The sequence below is a fragment of the Phoenix dactylifera genome, chromosome 3 (assembly GCF_051530095.1).
Source record: "Phoenix dactylifera cultivar Ajwa chromosome 3, Ajwa_hap1_PhDact_Kaust_v1.1, whole genome shotgun sequence".
Classification (NCBI taxonomy): Eukaryota; Viridiplantae; Streptophyta; class Magnoliopsida; order Arecales; family Arecaceae; genus Phoenix; species Phoenix dactylifera.
Window position 1 is genome coordinate 40,468,633 of NC_143192.1, and position 22,397 is coordinate 40,491,029.

At 45.0% G+C, this 22,397-nt stretch overlaps 2 protein-coding genes across 2 annotated transcripts; both read left to right on the forward strand.

The window, feature by feature from the left end:
* The first annotated feature begins 1,826 nt into the window (after positions 1 to 1,826).
* LOC103703599 (uncharacterized protein C594.04c-like) lies at positions 1,827 to 3,443 on the forward strand. The gene is made up of 3 exons (XM_008786508.6): positions 1,827 to 2,129; positions 2,231 to 2,494; positions 2,824 to 3,443. The coding sequence occupies exons 1-3, from the start codon at positions 1,890 to 1,892 to the stop codon at positions 3,301 to 3,303; spliced, it is 984 nt and encodes a 327-aa protein (XP_008784730.2). The 5' UTR covers positions 1,827 to 1,889; the 3' UTR covers positions 3,304 to 3,443.
* Positions 3,444 to 9,611: 6,168 nt separating this feature from the next.
* On the forward strand, positions 9,612 to 12,795 carry LOC103703528 (uncharacterized). Its single transcript, XM_008786407.6, has one exon. The coding sequence runs from the start codon at positions 9,884 to 9,886 to the stop codon at positions 10,268 to 10,270; it is 387 nt and encodes a 128-aa protein (XP_008784629.2). The 5' UTR covers positions 9,612 to 9,883; the 3' UTR covers positions 10,271 to 12,795.
* The last annotated feature ends 9,602 nt before the right edge of the window (positions 12,796 to 22,397 follow it).

Below are 22,397 nucleotides of genomic sequence, written 5' to 3' on the forward strand. Positions count from 1 at the left end.
GCCTGAAAATAAGGGATAAAAGAATATGTAATGATGGGATGAACAGCGAGCTGTCTCAAGCTCAGTATAACAAAAGCTGCTGCGAGGTATTATAGGTAGACATTGGATTATAAGATTTTTTTTCTCCTTCTAATGAAGCACACTTTAAGGCCACTTTGGACTATTTTTTGTTTCTTTTAATTATAATTATGAACAAGGGTGAGTACGGAAAAGAAGAGAGTGGGTTGGATCTCAAGTTCATTGGGAAACCCTCATCAGATGATCTAATTATCCACCAAAATTGTAGTTGCTAGAAAGCATGAAGTATATAGCCAATCTACTTCAAATGATTAGGTCGCAGTAGGCTACATGAAAAGCAACCTCTACATGCAGCATGTAACCATTCAGATGAGATACAAGACCCATAGGCCAGGTGTGAGGATCAACTGAAATTAGATTCTGAGTTGCAATATTAAAAACCTAAGAAACCCAACTCACTCAAATTTTCTATCTAAGGTTGGAGTGGTCATTAGATTAACTTATTGGGTCCATAAAAAAAATATTATGTAAATAATATAAAAGCTATAGAAGATATGAAAAATTAATATATATATTTTTTAGCGATGCAAAGTATCCTAACAAAAGTATATTAAAATCACTAATATTATATATGTATAAACTAATTAATGGTGATACCGGCGGCGGTGGTAGTAAAGGAAGACTTCCATTTTCAAAAATAAAAAAGAAAGCTATTCCTAAAAGCTTTTCTTTTTTTCAAAAATTTTGAACATACTTTTAGAAAATCAAAAAGCAACTAACAAGTAATCTTCCAACCCCGATTCCACATTTTTAGACATAAATACAAAAAAAATTGGAAAATAACAACAATGTCAAACAGACACATAGTTTCTGAATTAGAGAAGTAGTCCAAATCAATAAATCAAATAATAATCAATTGGATCTGAAATTTGTCCTATTCTATCCATATCCTCGATTTCTTGAGATGGATAACCAAGTTAACAAATGCATCAGTACCACCAAGGTGGTAGCCCAGTTGGAACGGGGCGTTTGCTTCTAACCAAGTGGTTCCAGGTTCGAAACGCACGGGCGTCGATTAAATCTGGGGACCGGATGCCCCGCGCCTGGACATGGGGTCTGGAAGTGCTACTGATCGGCTGGTAGCCTAGGTGGTGCCAGGTGTGACGTACTCACACGGGGTACTCGTGCCAGGGCCCAGTAGGGTAACTGAGCCGGGGCCACGGGTGGGGAGGATATGAGTAAAATATGGCTGGGGTCTGGTGAGCTGGGCCTATACCAAACGGTCATTCTGCCCGCATCGAACATGCTCCTAGCGGGGTGGGGGCCCAGTGTGGGGCTGCTACGCGGGGGTGGGCTTGCCTTCCCCCTCTCTTCCCCCTTTTTCTAAGCAAAAAAAAAAAAAAAAACAAATGCATCAGTGTCATGCATGTGCAAACTTGAATGTTTCTCTCTCTACGTATATACAACCAAGAACCAGCATGTTGGGTTACAAAATAAGGATCCCTCAACATAGGAAAAATTTGTTCCTGATTTCTTGCACAATCATCCACAAACTTTACTAAGCTGGCTACCTCACCTTGCTACATTCTCCAACAGCTTCACATGAAATGCTCAAGAGTACGTACAGGGTTACCACAGTTGCAAAAGCATGCATTAATGAAGCTGTCCCCCTTTTTCTCATCAAAATATAGTGTCTCCCTTTTCCTGTACATGCATACAATCATATTTCCTCAGGCCGTGCTTACAGATCATTATAATAATTCTGCATCGCTCCACCCCTCCACCCTCTTCTCACAATAAATACTATCCTCTACCAGGCTTCGAGTCACTCCATCCATACCAAACCCCTTCTCCACAATCTCCGACGAACCATGGGGAACCTCAAGAACGCCACCATTGCCTTCGTCGTCCCCCTCCCTTCCCTCCTCTTCTTCCTCTCTTTCGTCCGCCGCCATCTTCCTTGCTCTTCCTCCTCTCCTTCTCCGGCCACCACCACCTCCAACCTCTGGAGCTGGTGCTACCACCACCCTTTCCTCCTCGCCAACCTCCTCTTCTTCTTCAACGTCGACATCCTTTTCTGGCTCATCGGCCTCCTCCAGTCCAACAACTGGGTGGCTCCCCCTCTCCACTCTTCTTCTACTCTGTTTCCTTCCCAAAGTTCGCTCCTTTCTTGCATATTTTCTTTTACTAAGTAATGTGGAATCCGGTGCAGATGATTGATCCCTACTGGACGGTGATCCCTGTGCTGCTGGTCCACTACTACGCCAGCCACCCGCTGGCGGTTGCCGACGCCGCGAGATCGGCGGCGGCGGTGGCGCTGACATGGGTGTGGAGCGCCCGGCTGGCCCACAACTACTTCAGGAGGGAGAGATGGCAGTGGGGGGCGAGGGAGGACTGGAGGTTTAATGAGATGAGAAGGAAGTATGGGAGGCACTGGTGGTGGGTCTCCTTCTTCACCGTCTACCTCTCCGAGCAGGTAACCATGATGCCCACATTTTCTCTATGTTTTTCTCTTTATATGTGTGGATTTCGAACTGTTGGTTATGGTTGTAATTGGATCTGGTTATGCTTTTTTTTTTCGCCGTCGGCTAGTGCTATCTAGTTTCTTTGTTCAGTCTTCAAATTTTCAGTTTACATTTTAAATGTATGTCAAGAAAAAAAAAAAAGCTTTTTATGCACCCAAGCAACGTTGTTCATTTTTAAGTGTGCCTATCAGATCTAAGGCATTTACTTAATTCGAATCGATTTTAAGATGATTTTAAGCACATCTGGTTTAGTTTCTCACAACCATATCTTGCTTGGTAGGTCTTTTTGATTGGCATATGCCTACCAATGTATGCTATTCACTCGAGTGATGCGCCCTGGAGCGTATGGGACTCCATTGCTACAATTGCCTGCATAACTGGAATAGTTGTTGCCTACTTTGCGGATACACAGCTCTATGATTTTGTGACGAGAAATGAAACCTTGAAAGAGCTTGGTGCACCCTTGGTGCCTAACCTTGACAGAGGTCTGTGGTGGTATTCTCGCCACCCAAACTACTTCGGGGAGCAGCTGTGGTGGTGGGGGCTGTTTCTCTTTGCTTGGAACATGGGACAAGGATGGATGTTTATTGGGCCACTTGCGAATAGCTTGTGCTTGGCATATGTTACGGTGCTAGTCGAGAGGCGGATGTTGAAGAAAGAATTCAGGGCCGAAGCTTATAGACAGTATCAGAAAACAACATCAGTGTGGATCCCTTGGTTTAAGACAAGCATCAGAGAACCAAAGGAGAAGGATATCTGAGGATTGAGATCATCAGTCTTTTAATTATCTGCTCATTTCTTCGGTTTTCCTTTGTAATATCTTTGTGGATCCTACTACAAAAATGTCTTTGGTAGTGTACCATCTTTTTCCATAATGGATGATAACTTATTTTGTGTGAACCCGTATGGGCATGTGTGTTTCGTCCTATATCAGTTATTCGCTGGGTGGATCTTGAGTACTTGTGTAGGATCAAGAAACCTAAATAATACCTTCTGACTAGCCATTTTGGGTGAAGTCTTGATTGTGACACATTGTATCAGAGCGGTCTAGCTGTCTCATAACCTATATGAATTAGAAGATACTGCATCACGAATTTATTGGAATTGAGCATGTGCTGATCGCGGTACTTGTGATTAGATTTGAATGGATTTGAACCCTTAGTATGACCAAAACATCTGAACTTAGACGGAAGGAGTATGTGATGACCCGTGCGGGCGTATGTTTGGTCCCATATTGATTATTCGCTGAGTAGATTTTGAGTACTTATATATGATCAAAAAATTCTAATAATATCTTCTGGTTGGCCATTTTGGGTGAGGTGTGAGTTATTATACGTTTGAAAGCTAATTTTTTTTTACGGCTGAAGCCTCTTGCAGAATCAATAGTTTCTCGCTTTTTATATTTTCTAATAGTTGCAGAATCTTTGTAAACGTCTGATCCTGCTAAATCTTATATAAAGATTAAACCAACCCGACATATGGAACATACCCCACAATTAGAATTCAATAATGAAAAGAGATACAATTTAGGATCTCATTCTTCTATGCTCAAATCACAACATTATTGGATGCTTCCTCAAATGCGTCACAATGCTCCCCTCTCAGTGCGAGCTCTCCAGCGGGTGCTCGGCGGCTTCGGTCTTCTCGGTCTTTACATCTTTCTCCTCCCCGGTCTTTTCAGCAGCGGCCTCTTCAGCCTTCTCGGCGACCTTGTCGTCCGCCGCCTTCTCCTCTTCCTTTGTCTCTGCAGACTCAACGGGTGCCTCTGCCTTCAGCTCGCTAATCCCGGGAGCTAGGTCCTCACCTGCAGCAGCAGTGGATTCTTCTGGTTTGGGCTCGGAGAGATCGGCCAACGGTTCCTCCTTGGTCTCCTCGACATTTTCGGTCTTGGCCTACACATAGGAACTTTCATCAAGCTGCTGCAAGAGCCAAGGAAGGAGAATTGTGAGTTCTGCAGTTCAAGAACTCTTACCTCAGCAGTGGCGTCGCCCTCAACCGGTGTCGCGGTCTGCTCGGGGGCAGCTGGGTTCTCAGCTGGAAGGGCCTCAGGGTTGGGGCCTTCCTGAGCCTTGGGTTTGCTTGCACAGCCACCCATCGAGCCCGGAGAAGAGGGCGCTCGGAGTGCAGGTCGATGGGGAGCGGGATGTGGGAAGTATGCTGATCTTGGGCCCTGGCCGGAGCCTCTTATATAGGCTCGGGGAAGTGCGAGGAGAGGTGGGGAGGAAGAGGAGGAAGTGGAAGGGTGTTGAACTGCGTCTAATTTTAGGTGGGGAGGGAAAGCCCGGGCTGTCTTCGGACCCTTTCAAATGGACACCTTTCTATTTTCCATTCATCCACCGCGGCCTTTCAGGGGGAAACCAACCGTTGGAGTTCGTTACAGTTTATCAAGTGGCGGGAAATTTTTCCGTTATTCCCCTTTAATGCAAATAGATTTGCTGGTGGGGAGCTGGCTGATGAATTTAGGCCAGTCGATTTTGGGAGGGAGAGGTTTGCCACAAAAAAAAAGAGAGGAAAATTATGGAGTAATGAGATGGTAGAGGGTTTTTTTTTTTTTAAAAAGATGGCTATTATTGAGTTAGTCCAGGTTCTTAGCTAGTTTTATAGCAGCATCCTTGGCCATAAGAATGTCCTTGACTCCGTCAGAGATGAGTAAAACGAAGCTAGTGTGGTGGATTATGCACCTGACTGGTTTGAACATTTTGCCCGACAAGAATTACATTTAGAGCTAAAGATATGATAAGGGTCCAGATTGCAGAATATATATATATAGTTTTTTCAGTAGGAATAGAAATACAGGAGTCTTAGATTATCGAGCCTATATGATTCATGACAAAGAATATTACTTAATTTACTGCACCATTTAGCTTTAAAAGTGGAAAGAGGAGCACCAATCTTCGAATTATAAGATAAAGAGTAGGTAAGCTCCCTCAAATTAGGCTTTGAAGCACACAATCTATGCGATGACCGTCTTTGAATCCCCTCAATATATTATGATATTGCTGTCTCTTATATAAATATAGATATACCATACCTTTCCATGCCCCTCTTAATTCTGCCATTGGCATGGAAGTATTATGTCAAAGAGAAACATAGAACTATATACATTATTTTTCAATTGAAAACAGTAGGTGTTTTACCTTGACAAAGTGAAATGACCTTCCAAGACAAACTGAACTCTAGTACGTGGCAGTGATCGAATAGCAAACTTACGTGGCAATAAATCTGATATTCTCATATCACTAGCACCTAAATAAAATGTCTAAACTATTTGCGATCATTTGTTTAACAAACCTTTACTCTTTCGAATTAAAAGAATCCTTATTGTTTCTTAAAGAATTCCTTCAGGAAATTGTTTGGTAACGATAACTAACTAGTTGCCGCATCATGTACTATCGGAAGTATAATAGCCTCTCCTAGGAGGGATGCTATCTTTACTTTGCTCTTTCCTTCACCACCTTTTTGCCATCAACATCAGTGGATACATGACCTCACGGTGGAGCTGACTGAGAGGATAGTCACAAGATTTTTTTTGAGAGAAAGAATTGGGCGAAGCCGAATCCAAGCATAGTCATAACCTAAAACTCTTCTTTTAAATATGCCGGAACGGGAATAGCCGCTATATTCTCAGCCAAATTTTGGGGGAAGAAACATAATAACATCTACTTCAAACCAAGCTCCTTGTCATTGGCAATGATTAATTCATGAAGTATTTGGGATCACATAATGCCAATCGTGATGTCTTGGGAAAAACTCTTATTCAGGCACCAAGCTTTGAATGGTTAAGCATCATCAATTATTATGTGTGTAACATAAGCATCTTATTGTTCGATATTATTTCTAAACTATTCAACTATTATTATCAAAATTAAAGACCGGAGATGCCAATAAGAAGCAATATCTAAGAAATATGAATACAACCTTAACTAAGAATGGATATGAGGAATCTAATATCAACTCTATCATTTGTTTCCATCAAAAAATTTGTGCAACTATGCTTGCTATAAGTTATGCTACAATATGGTTTAGGATATTATGCAGTTTCCTTTCTAAAAAAAAGAAAAAAATTCTAGTTGGTACCTGGCTCTTTGCTATTGCAAGGTTGCAAAATTTGAGGGATGAATATAGGGAATCATGTTTCTCACTGACATCCTATGCCAGGCCTCATGTTACAACCAAAGCACTTCTGCTGCAATTTGAAAGCAGCATGGTGAATGGCTAATCTCCTTCTTGATGAAAATCTTACCCATGGAAGCTCACATTGTAGGCAGCATGGCCCATCTCTCACGATGGAATACTTACATTTTAACATGTTATGATTGAACGTTTCAAGATGAGCACTGTACGTCATATAATTAGTATTACGTTTATTTGACTCTCCACTCTAATAAATTGAGTTTGTTTGACAGAACCTATGCTCATTTAATTGGATACATGTACCATCCTTCACATGAAGGAAAGTTGAGATTCAAGTCCCATGAGATGCATCTAGAATTTCAAATTTATTTAGTTTCTTGAAAGAATAGAACTTGAAATGTAATGCAGAGCTTAATACAATGAAAAGCATGCTAATTAGATGCAAAATCAAGGGGTAATGGAACTAAGATGGAAAGCTTGATAAAAGGAGCTAGACAGGATGAAGAAGATGAATCAGCACAAAATGCTAGAAAACTTGTCAATGCATGTTGATCACCAAGATCCAGCAGATTGGATATTGGGATATGAATTTATTAGCTCACAAATTGACCATATGATACTTTATTAGATCTGCCCACTCCAATTGCTTGACCTTTATAGCCAAGGTGTTGTTGGGTCTTCTTTGTTTGGAGCTGCAGGACCCAAATTATCCATACCCTGCATTCCAAGAAAAAAATGTCTTCTTTAAATAGAAGTTTATATTCCTCATGTTAGAAAAAAAAAGTTAATTCTACCTTCCCTTTTCATATGCTTCAAATTAGTTATTTTTGATAAATGCTATATTTGCAAATGAGTGTACAAAAAAATCATATATAGAAACTATTTGGAGACCTGTAGTTGAAGTTGTATTGTAACTCAAGTTTATTGCAACTTAAGTTGCAGTAGTTGGCTTACAAGAAAGCTCATTTCTTATGTTGGAGAACAGTTTGGAAAAAATAAGCTTTTCCAACAGACATTTCGTTGAACATCTTGCAAGTGGATACCAAGTTGGAGCACTGGAAGTGTATGGAGATAAGAGTGTTTTGGTTGAAGAGATCGATTTTGAAGCTACCAGTGGAAGTGTATGGAGATAAGAGTGTTTTGGTTGAAGAGATCGATTTTGAAGCTACCAGTGGAGAGGGTCTTGGCATAGACTTGGATAACCATGGAGAAGGAACGAGTGACATTATAAGCCTTAAAGAGGATGGGAAAGGTGAAGTAGGGGAGTGGAGGGGATAAGTGGCAGAGGAGGAGGAGGCAGAGTGGAGGAGGAGGGTGGTATAGTGAAGTTCGAGATAAAAGAGATGGCCATGCATGGGCCCCCCGAAGGTGACAAGGGCTGGCGGCAGCATCGAGGGTGGTAGCAAGAAGGAACTCAAGAGCAAAATGAGATAAAGAGAGAGGAAGGGGAGGTGGAGGAGGAGGAGAAGGAGATGCCTTCTATGGTGAAGTTTAAGACAAAGAGGTGTTAGTGGACCTCCTAGAGGTGCCAAGAGCCGGTGGTGGCAAGGAGTGACTTAAGTGCAAGGGCATGGAAGGAGAGAGGAAGGAGAGGAGGAGGAGAGATTTTTTTTTTAATTAAAATACCTATTCGAGCTGCTACAACTAGTCCGACAATAATTTTGACTTCAAGTCAACCTAACGCATGATAATCTTGAGTTGCAGCCTAATGAGCAACTTAACTTATCGTACGGTTTAAGTTGCAGGCATCTAAACAGGTAGTTGGCCTACATGATTCAATTAGATAGAAGGAAGAATTTCTTTAACCTGTTCAACTCGATTTTCTCAAAAGAAAATTAGAAGAAGATGGAAGAATTACCAAAGTAGGGCTTAAATCTCTTTTTCTGTCATCCACACCTCAAACTGAGGTACATAGCCCCTATTGATAATATTATTGAGGTCTTTCCTTTCTTAATTCGAGATAGATTCTTCTTCTAATTCGAATAGGGCTAGATCTTCAAAAATAAATATGACTAATAGAAATAATTAAAAAAAAATATTCGGTCCTCCTATTGGAGGTAGATGTCAATTTCTATATTAACTTTTTTGTCTTCTGTGGCTCCACCTAATTCTTCGCGGATTAGAAGATAACATTCGGTCCAAATCTTTCTCGAAAAGAAAAGTTTTGGTCTGATCAACCCGTTTTGGAGCCTAAATGATGTAATTCAGGTCCGATTCAACCTCTTAAGGTGTTAACCTAAAATTATAGATCTCGAAAAGCTACCGAATTTTTTTAAAAAAATATCATTTTAATCAGAAGTCGTATGACCAAATTATGGTCTTTTGAAATTTAGCATACAATTCGACTTTTCGATGTGATGGATCTTGTCCTGCCCTATCTGTAGTAGCTAAAGTAATTTACATCGAGTCTGAAGATTTTTCTGAATCATCACATTTGTAATTTGGAGCTGCATATAACTCTAGTTATAGAAATCTAAATAGCCCCCTAATCTAAATAACCCATGCACAAGTATGGGGCTTTCATATTCTCTACACCTGAACCGTTGGACAGCTAGATCAAAATTCCAACAATAATTCTCACCTTCGATCATCTGTTTCAACTCCTTTCGTTAATCTTTGGGATCCTAGCATGTAAATCCATGTGAAATGGATGACAAGAAAACCATAGCCCTCCATCAAATTAACCAAGCCTAATATTGTTGGCCAATGCCACACTAATCGTAAAGTGGCAGTCAAAGAAAAGACCGCCAGTAAAAATCATGGTCATCTCTCGCGACAGTTGGAAACCTCGATTTACCACTACAACGGCTCGGCTTCTATTGGGCGTACAAAAATCGTACATTTATTTTTATTTTAAATCCTCTCTTTGCCTTACCGTTGAAGGCAGAGACTCGACGACCGGTTTCGGAGCGCGTTTGCTATATAAAAGGGAAAGGGCCCATTCGAGACCGTGTCACGCCGTCCCCCACCTCTCACCCACCCCGCACCAAAACCCCCAAACCAGCTCTATTTCCACCCCGGCGAGAACGAAGAAAGCAAGAAAGAAAAAGAAAAAAGCAAAAAGAAAACAATAAGGCGAAGAAGAAGAAATCAAAATTCCAGGTCCTCTCCAGTGGGCGGTGGCGTTCCGGCTAGGGTTCCGCCGCCTCCCGATCCCCCCCACCGGCGAGCCGAGGAGCCTCGGCCTCCGCGGCTCGCCCACCACCATGCCCGCCACCACCCTCTTCCCCTTCCTCTTCCTCACCCTCCTCCTCCTCCTCCTCGTGAACACCGCCCGCCCTGAGGATCTCGGAGGCGCCGAAGACGACGCCTGCCCCACTGTCCTGCTATCCGACGGCAACTCGTCCACCTCCGCCTTCTCCTCCTCCTGCCCCATCAACTGCTTCCGGGCCGACCCCGTCTGCGGCGTTGACGGCGTCACCTATTGGTGCGGCTGCCCGGAGGCCGCCTGCGCCGGCGTCCGAGTGGCCAAGAGGGCGCCCTGCCAGGTCGGTAACGGCGGCAGCGGCCTCGTCTCCGGCCAGGCCCTCCTCCTCGTCCACATCGTCTGGCTCATCGTCCTCGGCTTCGCCGTCCTGTTCGGCTTTCTATGAATCAATCAATCAAGTCGCCTTTGTACCGATGGCCGCCATCGCCCTCCCCACCCGTGCAGCCCCAACTAGATTCCGATGCCTCGAGGCGCCGGTGAATTTCCTTTCACTTCTCATCCAATATTTCTTTCGTTCTGTAGTCTCTTTTCTTTTTGCGCTGAGCAGACGGAGGAGGAGGAGGAGAGCATTTGATCTCATTCGTTGGGCGGCTGAACTTTGCATCTGCTATCTTTCTATACTCGCATCGAAAGAGTATATGATCATGTATCAAAAAAAAAAATCTGGTTCTTTAGATCAGAGTTTCTCTTTTGATAAATTTTCTTTTACTTTCATTTTTTTTTTATTGATTCATAATTTTGTTGTGGAACTAGATCTATTTGATAGTTGGATGAGAAATATTGCACAAAAAATGTGGATGTGAAAAGAATATGGATGCATTTTGATGAATCTAGGCATTTTTCTTTTCCTTAAGCATTAAGAATTCCTGAAGGGTAAGAAAAGAGCTTGGCTTTTGTTGGAAGGTTTGGGCCCCTTGGTGTCATTTGTTACTTGTTATTGTCTGATATCATAATTATCAAGCTATATCATGGGTTAGCTCTAAGAATTCTCATTCTCCTTTGCGTATCTCTTTTCTTTTTAGAATTGACTATCAGCCTAACATCAACCCTTCACCTATTTGTACATTGATTCTCGACACTAAATATAATCATATTGAACAAATTATGTGAGGTCAATTTTTGAAAAAGGAAACGAGCAATCTCATTAGTTCATCACAAAGCTAGATTGGTGTAAGTTCATCAATAGGTTATATGTTTCAGCTAATTAAATGTCAGATGATATGGTATTATGTTATGATGTGCTCTGTAAAGGTTATGATATAATGTGATATAGGTCTCTTCTTTATGAAGACAATCACTATTAGTTCTTTGATAAATGCCTTGCCATGTTTTGCCATTGGAATCTTATTTTTTTTAAAAAATTTTTACCTTGCATGATTCATATGGTTTTCCAAAGCTTCTACAAATGGAGCATAGTTGTTATCAATAATATACCATTTATATTTGCTATAAGCAAGGTTTTAAATACCATGGGACGGGAGCATCTACGTTTCTTCACAGAATAAGAAGCCCCTTGTCCCGCCTTGTCCACGTCGAGTGTTGTCCCTGTAGGCATATGCTGCAAGGAACTTCGGATACCTAAAGGGTTCGATACGCATAATCTTATTTTATCCGAGTCTGTCATTGCACACCTCTCTTTAAAGGTACCAAAATGTTATGATCTTTATTTGCATTGTTGATTAGTCTTTCTCAATTTAGTGTATAAGTACAAAAAAACCATTCTTTACAAGATAAGGTTTTTTGTATGAAAGAAAAGAAGAAGAATTTCTTCTTATTTTTTGGTCGGGCCTATTTCTCGAATTCTCTAGGATCACAAGCGGAATGCTAAGCAAGGGTGAGGATTTCTTCTTCTTTCCTTTATTCCTTTCTTTCTTTTCTCTTGTTATTCTGCCATGTAGATGGGTGACGGAGACCTCCCCCACCCTAACCCCTCCCAATTCTCACAAGACACCCCCTTGTCTTACCGAGATTTAAGACCTTGGCTGTAAATATCAAATGGCCTGAAGAGCATAGTTGTCATCGACAATTAGACCCATATATGGAGATTCAATCTACAAGGGCTCTATTGCAAAAAAGAAGTAGAAATGCGCTCTTCACCTTTTTCCAAACAAGATGCATGCTTCTTATCCTGTAACTTTCAGTCCTTTTTAAACAGTAGTACGTACATATGTAGTTATTAGTAATAATAATATCTACAGGATAAAAGGCTGATTAGGGATTAGGAATTTTAAAGAACAAAGAACAGGCTGATCGGTTCCCTGATGGAAGGTGACAGGGAACCATGTTTTAGCTAGCCTTCAAGTGCATTTGCAAACACAGGACTGGAAAAATTAACCCATAGATAGAGGCCATGTAGAACTGCCACTGACGGTCTCTCAATTTTCCAACTTATTGGTTTAAGAATTACAATCATTCAAAACTTAAACGAAGTTCGGCACTTAAATTACAATTCTTGTGACTTAAGTTCCAGCCATCACTCAGAAGTTTAAGAAAAATAAATACAGTAAACCTAATCTTAGTTGGAGAGCTACTACCCCGCCAACAAATTGGGTCTATCCTTGCACTTGTCCTTCTCATCTTGGCTCTCTTCACTATCTAAAAGTCATTGGAACCTATAGCATTATTATCTAGCATATTGCATACTGAGAACACCTAAATAGACAAACAGATATTTTGCAAAAAAAATAAGGGGAACTTAGATATAGTAAAGCCAATAAAGAAGAATCATCTTCCTAGTCCCATCTTTGCATTAGTTACATTGGATAATAAATATCATTAATATAGTCTTTATTTTGAATAATAAATAGAGCTCTTATATCTATTCTATTTGATTATATATTTTATTATCTATTATATCTATTATCTACTATATATAATTAAAATGGAGGCTCAACGTGTGCTGGGCTCTTCATTCGCCATGTAGATACCCATATTAATAATATTACTAATATGATTTCTATTTTAGAAAATAATTAGATTCTTCTGTCTATTATTTTGTATTCTATTTCTATAATCTATCTATTATATCTATTCTATATTACATTTTAAAACAACTAAAAAAAATAACAAAAGTTGTATCCCACACGCCGTGCGTCCGTCCGTGCGTGCGTCCGGGTCCGTGTCCATGTCCGTGTGTTCGTGTGTGTCTGTAACTTATTAAATCATATTAAATAAAAATTTTTATAAGTACTACTAAATTAATATAGAAATTAGTGATATTATTAATAATCATATTTACTTAATATATGTTGATATTAAATTCATTAGTACATAACCTGCTCATATCTTGTGCGATTGTTAGATTGCACTAATATTTTATTAATTTTTATTATAGTTTTATAATTATGATCTTATTTAAAAGTGAAAGTACAATAACTAATAACCTTTCTATGTTGTATTTAAATAGATGTGCTAATTTTTCATTTCTTATTATACATAGATTTGATCATGATCTTATTATTTTATAATAATATATTATTTTACTATATCGATATATATATTATTAAAATTTCATATAGTGATAAAATATTATAATATTAATATCAAACTTTATTTTAAAAAATAATTGGGCTCTTATATCTATTTATTTCTAGTCTATTTTTGTTATTTATTCTATTATATCTATTTTATATTATATTTCCACAATAGTTAAAAAAAGAAGAAAAAATTGCACCTTGCGAGAGTCATTAGATTATGCTAATATTTTTTTATTATATTTTTATGATTATGATCTTCGTTAAAGGTAAAAGTATAAGCAACTAATGACCCCAATATATCATAAATATCTTCTCTAGATGCAATACTTTTCTATTTTTTTATTTTATATAAATTGAATTATGATTTTTTTATTTTATGATAAAATATTATTTTCTATATCATTAGGTGTATATATGCTATTAGAATTTTGTATATGGATAGCATATCAAAATATTAATACCAAAAATCTATTTTACAAAATAATTAGGCTCTATATTCTATTCTATTTTTGTTATTTATTATATTATATCTATTTTATATTGTATTTCAAAAATAGTTTAAAAAAGAGAAAAAACTACACCTTGTGTATTACGTGGGTTTTATACTAATATATATTAGCTTATGTATGGTTCTCCATGCCCCACATAAATACCAGCATTAATAATGTTGAATTAATGTGCTCGGCCATCATTAATGTTCATTACTTAATATGAAACAAAATTTGGCTATCGAAACCTTTTATTAATTATAATATGTTATATTATCATATTGGATTTCAAAAGGAGTTGGCAAAAAGAAAAAAAAAAGGCCAGTATTAATGACAACAATATCAACGATAAGGGTTTTTAATTAAAGGTTTAGCTTATGCAAAGTTCACTATTTGCTATTTGGATGTTGATATTAATGATGGAAGTTTTTACTTGTCAATCATTAAAGTTCGTTGCTTAATATACTATAAACATTTGACTATTGAATTTTTTTATTTATTATAATAATATATGATATTTTAAGAATGGCCAAAAAAAGAAAATATCATCAATGTAGCTAATCTTAAACTTATCTTCGCAGAGTCAATTGTTTTAGGGCATCACATCATGGATGTAGTGTATCTCAAAGGATTCAGAAAAGATTATATCCTGATCCTTATACTTGACTTGCTTTGCTCCCTTATGATGTGAGTTCTCATCTTTCTCGACAACAGGGCAGAAATCGATCAGATATGGATCGGATACTAGTATAGTCATATTCATATTTATTTTTTTCGACCAATACTAATACAGTTACGGATGTTAGTCGAATTAAAAAAAATATATCCATATTTATTTTAAATAGATCCAAATCCAAATCGGATACTGAAAATATGGATATAAATACGAATATAAATCGGACAATTAAACTTTATGATCACAGAATCAAAAATACTACTAGGTGGATAATATATCAAGTTAATATTATGTTAATGTGGTCATTTATTTTTCTTAAATTAATGTTCATAAGTGCTATATAAAATTAAATAGGGTTACAAATAAAATCAGTTATTCGGATGTGGATCAGATAGTTGTCCATCCATATCCATATCCATTTTTCTTTGATGGATATGGATAAGAATATGGATATTAGTCGGATGCTCAAATTTCTATTTATATTTGAATAGTTTCGAATATAATTTCAAATACAAAAATAGATATAGATCAATATTATTTGATCCATTTTCACCTCTACTCCACAATATAGAATAATAGGACCTGTTGCTGGAAATTGGACCCGGAGGCAATCTTCGGTCGAGGAGAGGGAGCGACTGTTAGTCCTCACGGCGGGGCGGCGGTCTGTCGGCGGGCGGCGTCCTCCGTCCGGGGCGATCGGAGAGAAGGAACAGCAGGTCCTCGCAGCGGGGCGGCGATCCGTTGGCTGGCGGCGTCCTCCGTCCGGGTGCCTGCACACGAACCGGTGGCCGGGTTCTCCGGCGCCGGCCCTCCGACGCTCAAGTCAGGGAGGGGGCAAATAGTGGGGAGAAGGAGATAAACAGTGATTTTTGGGTGTATGAATGTTCCAATCCCCTCTTGAGAGGCCAAGGCTCCCTTTTATATGCGGGGGTCGGTTTACCTGTGATGTAACAGGGCGAGGCCGTAGTACGGCTTGGCATGTTGTTCAGGTCGGCGCTCGGTCAGGCGAATCATTGCACTGATGTCGGCGGTATGGCCGAGATCAGAGACTTATCATAGTCGACTAGACCCTGCTGGGTCGATTTGCCGTGGAGAGCTGGGGATCCGTAGATGTCAGGAGCCATGCGCATTTATTGTGGAGTAAGTCGGAGATCCGTATTTATTATGGAGTGAGCCGGAGATCCGCATTAATGGTGGAGTAAGCCGGAGATCCGCATTTATTGTTGAGTGTGCCGGAAGATTACAGCGGCCATGCGCAATAAATGCCGGAGGGGTGTTAGAGTACGGTCCTCGGACATCGGAGTTTCTCTTAGGTCGGAGGTTTCGGGGTCGGTCGTCTTGTGGCCGAGCGTTCCGAGGTCGGACGCTGACTTCGGCTGTCCGGGGTCGGAGGTTGTACGGCTTCTTAGGGGCATTTATGTCATTTGGGGGGAAACTTTATTCCCCCCAACACTACCCCCCGACTTCCGAGTTCGAGCGGCTTGTGGGGCTCGGACGTGGGAAGTAAAGTCTGTCACTAAGGTTGGGGGGAAGGTCTCGCCCGCCCCCTTGTGCTTTCCGGAGCTTTCATGGTGAGATATGCGCCCTTTGGTGTCTCGAGGCTGCTTTATTCGGTGAGCTAATGATGGAGCTCGTATCATCATGCTTCTTGAATCGCCAGGATCATTTTACGGCGGATTAATGATGGGGGACCTCGAGCTCGTCGAGGCGGTGTCTCGATTCCGTAATCGACGTTTCTGGCTCATTAATGAGTGTGCCGTTACGGGGTTTGAAACGGACACGCGGCGCGACCCGAGGTCGGACGCTTTCGATTTCATGTTACTGGATCATAATTCCGAAGAAGTGGAGGCCTCATCGGGGCTCCACGTGTCCCAGATCTTATTAAACGAGGGGAGCGGGGGTTACGTCCGCTCGTTCCTCAAGACGATTTGATTCTGTGGACCCATGATGAGGCCCCGAGATCCGATGGGACAACGCTTCGATTTCGTATCCGATTTATTAAACCGGAGTGAATACGGTGCCTCGGCTTCCGAGGTCGACACGTGGCGCAACCCGGTCGGGGGGATGGGAACCGACCCCGTCGATCTGGGCCGTCAGGGGGGTCTATATAAACCCCACGAGTCTGCCCTAAAGGTCTTGTTTGGCTGCCTCTTATTTTCGTCGTCTTTCCCCCCTGCTTCCTCCCTCAGCTGAATCTTGCTGGTGGTGCCCGGAGCGATTTCCGGCAATGTCCAGTAGGTTTTCTTCCTGTTTTCACTAGGGTTTCCTCTTTTCTCCTCCTCGTCAACTTCCATTTTCTACTCTTAACTTTTGCTCCACTCTTCCGTGAGAATGGGTTCCGGTCCCGAAGAGGTTGGGTCGAGTCTGTCGGAAGAGGAGCTGGAGTTAATTCGCTCCCGTTTCTTCTTCCAGCCCGGGTTTCGCCTTGAAACCGCAGGGCCGGAAGACAGGGTGACGCAGCCGCCCCCAGGTCGGATCGCGGTTTACCGCGAGACACTTTGGGCGGGCCTGCGTTTTCCCGCCCATGAGTTCGTGAGCAACTTGCTGGCCGAGTACCAGCTCGTCCCGGCGCAGTTGGCTCCGAACTCATGGAGGACCATAATCGGGTTTTTATCCCTGTGCCTCGGGCACGGGATCCCGATTTCGGTAGGCCTTTTTCGCCGGTGTTTTCTGTTAAAGAAAAACCCGGCGGACGTAGGGTGGTTATATTTCGCCTTTCGGGGCGGTATGTCACTCTTCCGGGGCGCCCCTTCCTCGATTCACGAGTGGAAGAGGAAGTTTTTCTTTCTGGCGTCTGCGGCGCCTTGGGGGTTCGAGCCAAGGTGGGGACACCCTCGGCTGAAGACCCTCAACAAACTCTCCGAGCCCACGGGGAGGGAGCTGAGGACTCTGGACTCTTTGCGAGCCCTCGGGAGGGGCAACGACCTGACCGAGCTCCTGCGGGAGGACGCCCTGGCGAGCGTGGGTCTGAGCTCGGCACGCCCCGAGGGTAAGGGTGGTTGCATTATTCTATTTATTTATTTCTTGTTCTCCGTCTTTACGGTCACTGGTCTGACTCTTAACAAAATTCTTGATTTCAGATATTCCACGCATGCCGACCAGCAACACATCACTTTTCTCTCGCCTGAGGAGGCGAGAGGCCGAGGCCGGGGGTGCTGTGCCCCAGCCTCGGAAGAGGGCGAGGACGGACGGCGCTTCTTCGTCGGCCGGGACGAGTGGCCCCGAGGCGGGGGCCCCTGCAGCCGACCCGAGGCGGGAGCGGGTTGTTGGTGATGCGGGCCCGTCGGCCCCTCCTTGCCCTACCCCCCTTTCCCAGTGGGGGGAGCCGTCCGTGGTCCGGCCGCAGCAGCCAGGACCCGGGCTTACCCGAGGCACCGAGGCGAGCGGCTCCGGGACCTCGGGTTCGATCGTGCCGAGCTCTTCCCGGGCTTTCCGAGAAGAGTCGGTCGAGCCGGACTCTTCTATTCCCGAGGGGCGCTCGGCCTTTCAAGATGCCGAGGTCGCACGCTCCATGTTGCGGCGTGCGGTGCTTCCAGCGGACCGGGCCGTGTTCCGGGGTATTTCGCTGGAGGAGGTCGTCGGCAGTGCTTACTGCAACACCGCCCGGGTAAGCTTCCTTCTTAATTTTCCTGAGTTTTTAGCGTACATATGTGCTTTTCAACTCACAATACCCTCGTTTCTTTCTTTTCAGCATATTCTCGAGCTCGACACCATGGCGTTCATCGCCCATGGGTATCGGGAAGAAGTTCAACAGCTCGGCCAGCAACTGGAGCCGGCCAAGAAAAGAGTCGCCGAGCTGGAGGCGGCGTTGGCCGCGGCCGAGGCTCGGTGGACAGCCACCGAGGCTGAGCGCCTTGCCATGGTGGGGGCGCTCGAGGAGGAGAAGGCGGCTCATGCCCTGACCAGGGCAACCATGCGCAGCACGGAGGCGCGCTTAGGGGAGGTCCAGGCCAGGGTCGCGGCCCTCGAGTATGAGGAGGGGGTCTTGCGCCTCCGACTCGGGCAACTTGAGGCCCGGGAGAGGAGGGCCCTCGAACGAGCCGAGCATGCTGTGGAACTCTTCAAAGAGTCGCAAGAGTTCCGCGACATGTTGGAGGAGGAGACGGTCGACGGTTTCCTTCGAGGCTTCGAGAACTTCCGGGAGCAGGTGCGCCGGTACTGCCCTCAGTACGACTTCTCGACGGTCCGTCCGAGGGAGGACCGGGGCTGGGGGTCCGACGTGCAAGCCCTTCCTGCCATCCTGACGTCCGAGGCGGGAATATACGAGCAGGACCCGCCGAGCCTTCGACGGGGGTAGCCGAGGCGGACGGTGTCATGGAGGCGGCTCCGGCGGCCGAGATCGACGCTGTCCCGGAGGCGGCGCCCGAAGCTCCTGCTCCCGGCCCCGAGCCTGTTCCGGAGGAAGATCATGAGGTCATCAATGTGCCGGATGACCCCCCGGATGTGGCTCCCGCCGCTTAGGACTTAGCATATTTTTCTTTTCTTTTTCATTGTATCCGGGGTCGGCCCTTGAGTGGCCGACTTCCAATTTTGTAATTGGCCTTCCGGCCCTTTGTTAATGAAGAAATGTTTTTGTCATTCTGTGTTCATCTTTCCCTCTGTTGTCGTGGATGAGGCTAGAACCTTAGCTAACCGCCTCGATGACCTCTAACTTCGTATTTTAATCTTTGGGCTGCTTAACGAAGCTGCCCTTTTCCCTGGCTATATCTTAGCCTTCTCGGATTCCAGTCGTCTCGACCAAAGGGAGCTCCGAGCTTAGGTTTCTAGAAAATTTCTCTAAGTCCTATAACTCGGATCTTAGAGTCGTGGGAGTTGCCACGTTTGGCCTTTAGAAAAATCTTAAGGCACCGAGGTCGGGCCTTAGCCCTTCAAGTGGGACCGGAATAGGTCTATTCGTGCCGCTATTCGGGGAGTTTAGTCGGGTTTCCGAACTCAACTCCGAACCTCTCATAGGGAGCGCGGGCTAATAAACAAGTTATTGCCGAAGGTTTTCATAGTTATCGTTCTCGGACCCTGCCGAGATTTCGGTGAACAAGGCTGGGATTCCCAAAGATTGCCTTGGTACCTGTGCTTGGCTGGTACATTCGTGGCCGGGACCACTTTCTCAGCTGGACGTCGGAGTTTACTTAGAAGAGCCGAGTTGGGCCCTACTTTATGAAACCTTAGTACGGATTGCGGAGACTTGACGAACAGAGCAGGCATAATGAGGTTGGGAGGTCGGTCTTAAGCCGACCCAGCGAAGAAGCCCGGCTTTGGGGCAAAATAAGACTCCAACATTGGACGAGATCCCGCTCGGCAATATATAGATAAAATTTGACAAGGAGGGCGTCTAGTTGGGTGTACCTCTTGCATTCTCGGGGTCATGCTTCGCATGGTGGAGTAGGTCGCTTCCCTTCCTCGTCGACCTCCGGAGTCATTTTTGACTTGTAAAAGGGGCTCGGGCTTCCCATGGACCCGGCGACTCCTGCCGGAGTTGAGAGGATCTGGGGAGGCTCTGTTGATTTGTAGCCCTTTTTGAGATCGAGGGGGCTTAAGACCCTATGGTCGGACCTCGGAGCGCCTCAACCTTGGTCGAGGGATCTCACGTCAGGTCGGCGGGTTCGTGGACGCTTTGCTGACCTGTGATACCTCCCGAGGTCGAGGGAGTCTGGTTCTCTACGGTCGACCCTCGGGGCATCCCGACCTTAGTCGAGGGATCGTTCGTCAGGTCGGCTGGTCTGGGCACGCTCTGCCGACCGGCGACGCTTCCCGAGGTCGAGGGAGTCTGGTTCTCTACGGTCGACCCTCGGGGCATCCCGACCTTAGTCGAGGGATCGCTCGCTTCGGGGATCGGGGATCGTCGACCGCTTCCGGGGGTCCACTTTGTGGCGCCCCGGGTGGAGCCACCCTTTCCACCCCTCACGGCGCCTTCCCGAGGTCGAGGGAGTCTGGTTCTCTACGGTCGACCCTCGGCGCATCCCGACCTTAGTCGAGGGATCGTTCGTCAGGTCGGCTGGTCTGGGCACGCTCTACCGACCGGCGACGCTTCCCGAGGTCGAGGGAGTCTGGTTCTCTACGGTCGACCCTCGGGGCATCCCGACCTTAGTCGAGGGATCGCTCGCTTCGGGGATCGGGGATCGTCGACCGCTCCCGGGGGTCCACTTTGTGGCGCCCCGGGTGGAGCCACCCTTTCCACCCCTCACGGCGCCTTCCCGAGGTCGAGGGAGTCTGGTTCTCTACGGTCGACCCTCGGGGCATCCCGACCTTAGTCGAGGAGGCGCTACGGGGGGCCGCGAAGGTACTACCCCGTTGTTGGTGTCGAGCGCCACGGGGGACTGCGAAGGTACTACCCCGTCTTCCCGAAGTGTCGAGGGGTCTGGGCACGCACTGTCGACACTCGGGGCATCTCGACCTTAGTCGAGGAATCTTGCACCAGTCGACGTTTCACCGTCCTGCGATTCTTCCCGAGGTCGAGGGAGTTTGGGACTCTACGGTCGAGCCTCGAGGCATCCCGATTTTGGCCGGGGGATCTGAGGATCACAGACGACCCAATATTAGAAGAGGATTACAGTCATCAAAATGAGAGAAATATTTGCAGAAAAAGGAGCTGAGTCCATTATCCTGATTATCTTGAACCCCTTGGGGTTTCACTGGTAGTACATTCGTAAATTCTCGGAGTTCCAGCTTCGTGGGATCAGAGTCCCTTCCAGGGACTTCAATTTGTACGCCCCTGGCCGTTGTACCCGGGCAATTTGATACGGTCCTTCCCAGTTTGGGGCGAGCTTTCCTTGCTCGGTTGGTTGAGAAGCCTCGGCTTTCCTGAGGACGAGGTCCCCTACTTTGAAGAGCTTGGGCTTAACTCTGGAGTTGTAGTATTGGGCCGTTCGCTGTTGATATCTCGCCATGCGCACTCGGGCGACCTCTCTTGTCTCTTCGACGAGATCCAAATTGCTCCTGAGCTGGGAGGAATTGGTATCGGGGTCGTAATGCTCCACCCTCGGAGAAGGCAAGCCGATTTCCAATGGGATGACGGCCTCAGTGCCGTATGCTAGGTTGAAGGGGGTCTCTCCCGTGGGCAGTCGGAACGTGGTCCGGTACACCCAAAGGACATTGTACAAGTCCTCGACCCACTGTCCTTTGGACCGATCAAGCCTAGCTTTGAGTCCCTGCAAAATAGTTCGGTTAGTTACCTCAGTTTCCCCGTTTGTCTGGAGATGGGCAACCGAGGTGAAGCGATGATCAATGCCGAGCTCAGAGCAAAACTCCCTGAAATGAACATTGTCAAATTGTCGACCATTGTCAGATATAAGGATACGGGGTAGTCCGAATCGGCAGATTATAGACTTCCACACGAAGTCCCGCATCTTTTGCTCGGTGATCCGGGCAACAGGTTCGGCCTCGACCCATTTGGTGAAGTAGTCGATGGAGACGACCAGGAACTTTCTCTGTCCGGTGGCCAGGGAAAAGGGCCCCAGGATGTCGATCCCCCATTGGGCAAACGGCCAGGGGACGATGATGGAGGTCAGCAGAGCTGAAGGTCGGCGCTGGATATTGGCGTTTCGTTGGCACCGATCGCACTTGCGGACGAAATCTGTTGCGTCCTTCTGGAGTGTGGGCCAGTAGTATCCCTGCCGCAGGATCTTATGGGCCAAGGCTCGACCCCCCAGTTGATTTCCGCAGATCCCTTCATGGACCTCTCGGAGGGCGTAGTCCGCCTCGGAGGGGCGGAGGCATCTGAGAAGGGGAGAAGTAAATGATTGTCGATAGAGTTTATTCTCGTACAAGACATACCGGAGAGCCTGGCGCTTGATTCGGCGAGCCTCCGTCTCGTCATGAGGTAGAGTTCTGTCCTGAAGATAGCAGACGAGCCCGTCGATCCAGCTTGGCTCGGAG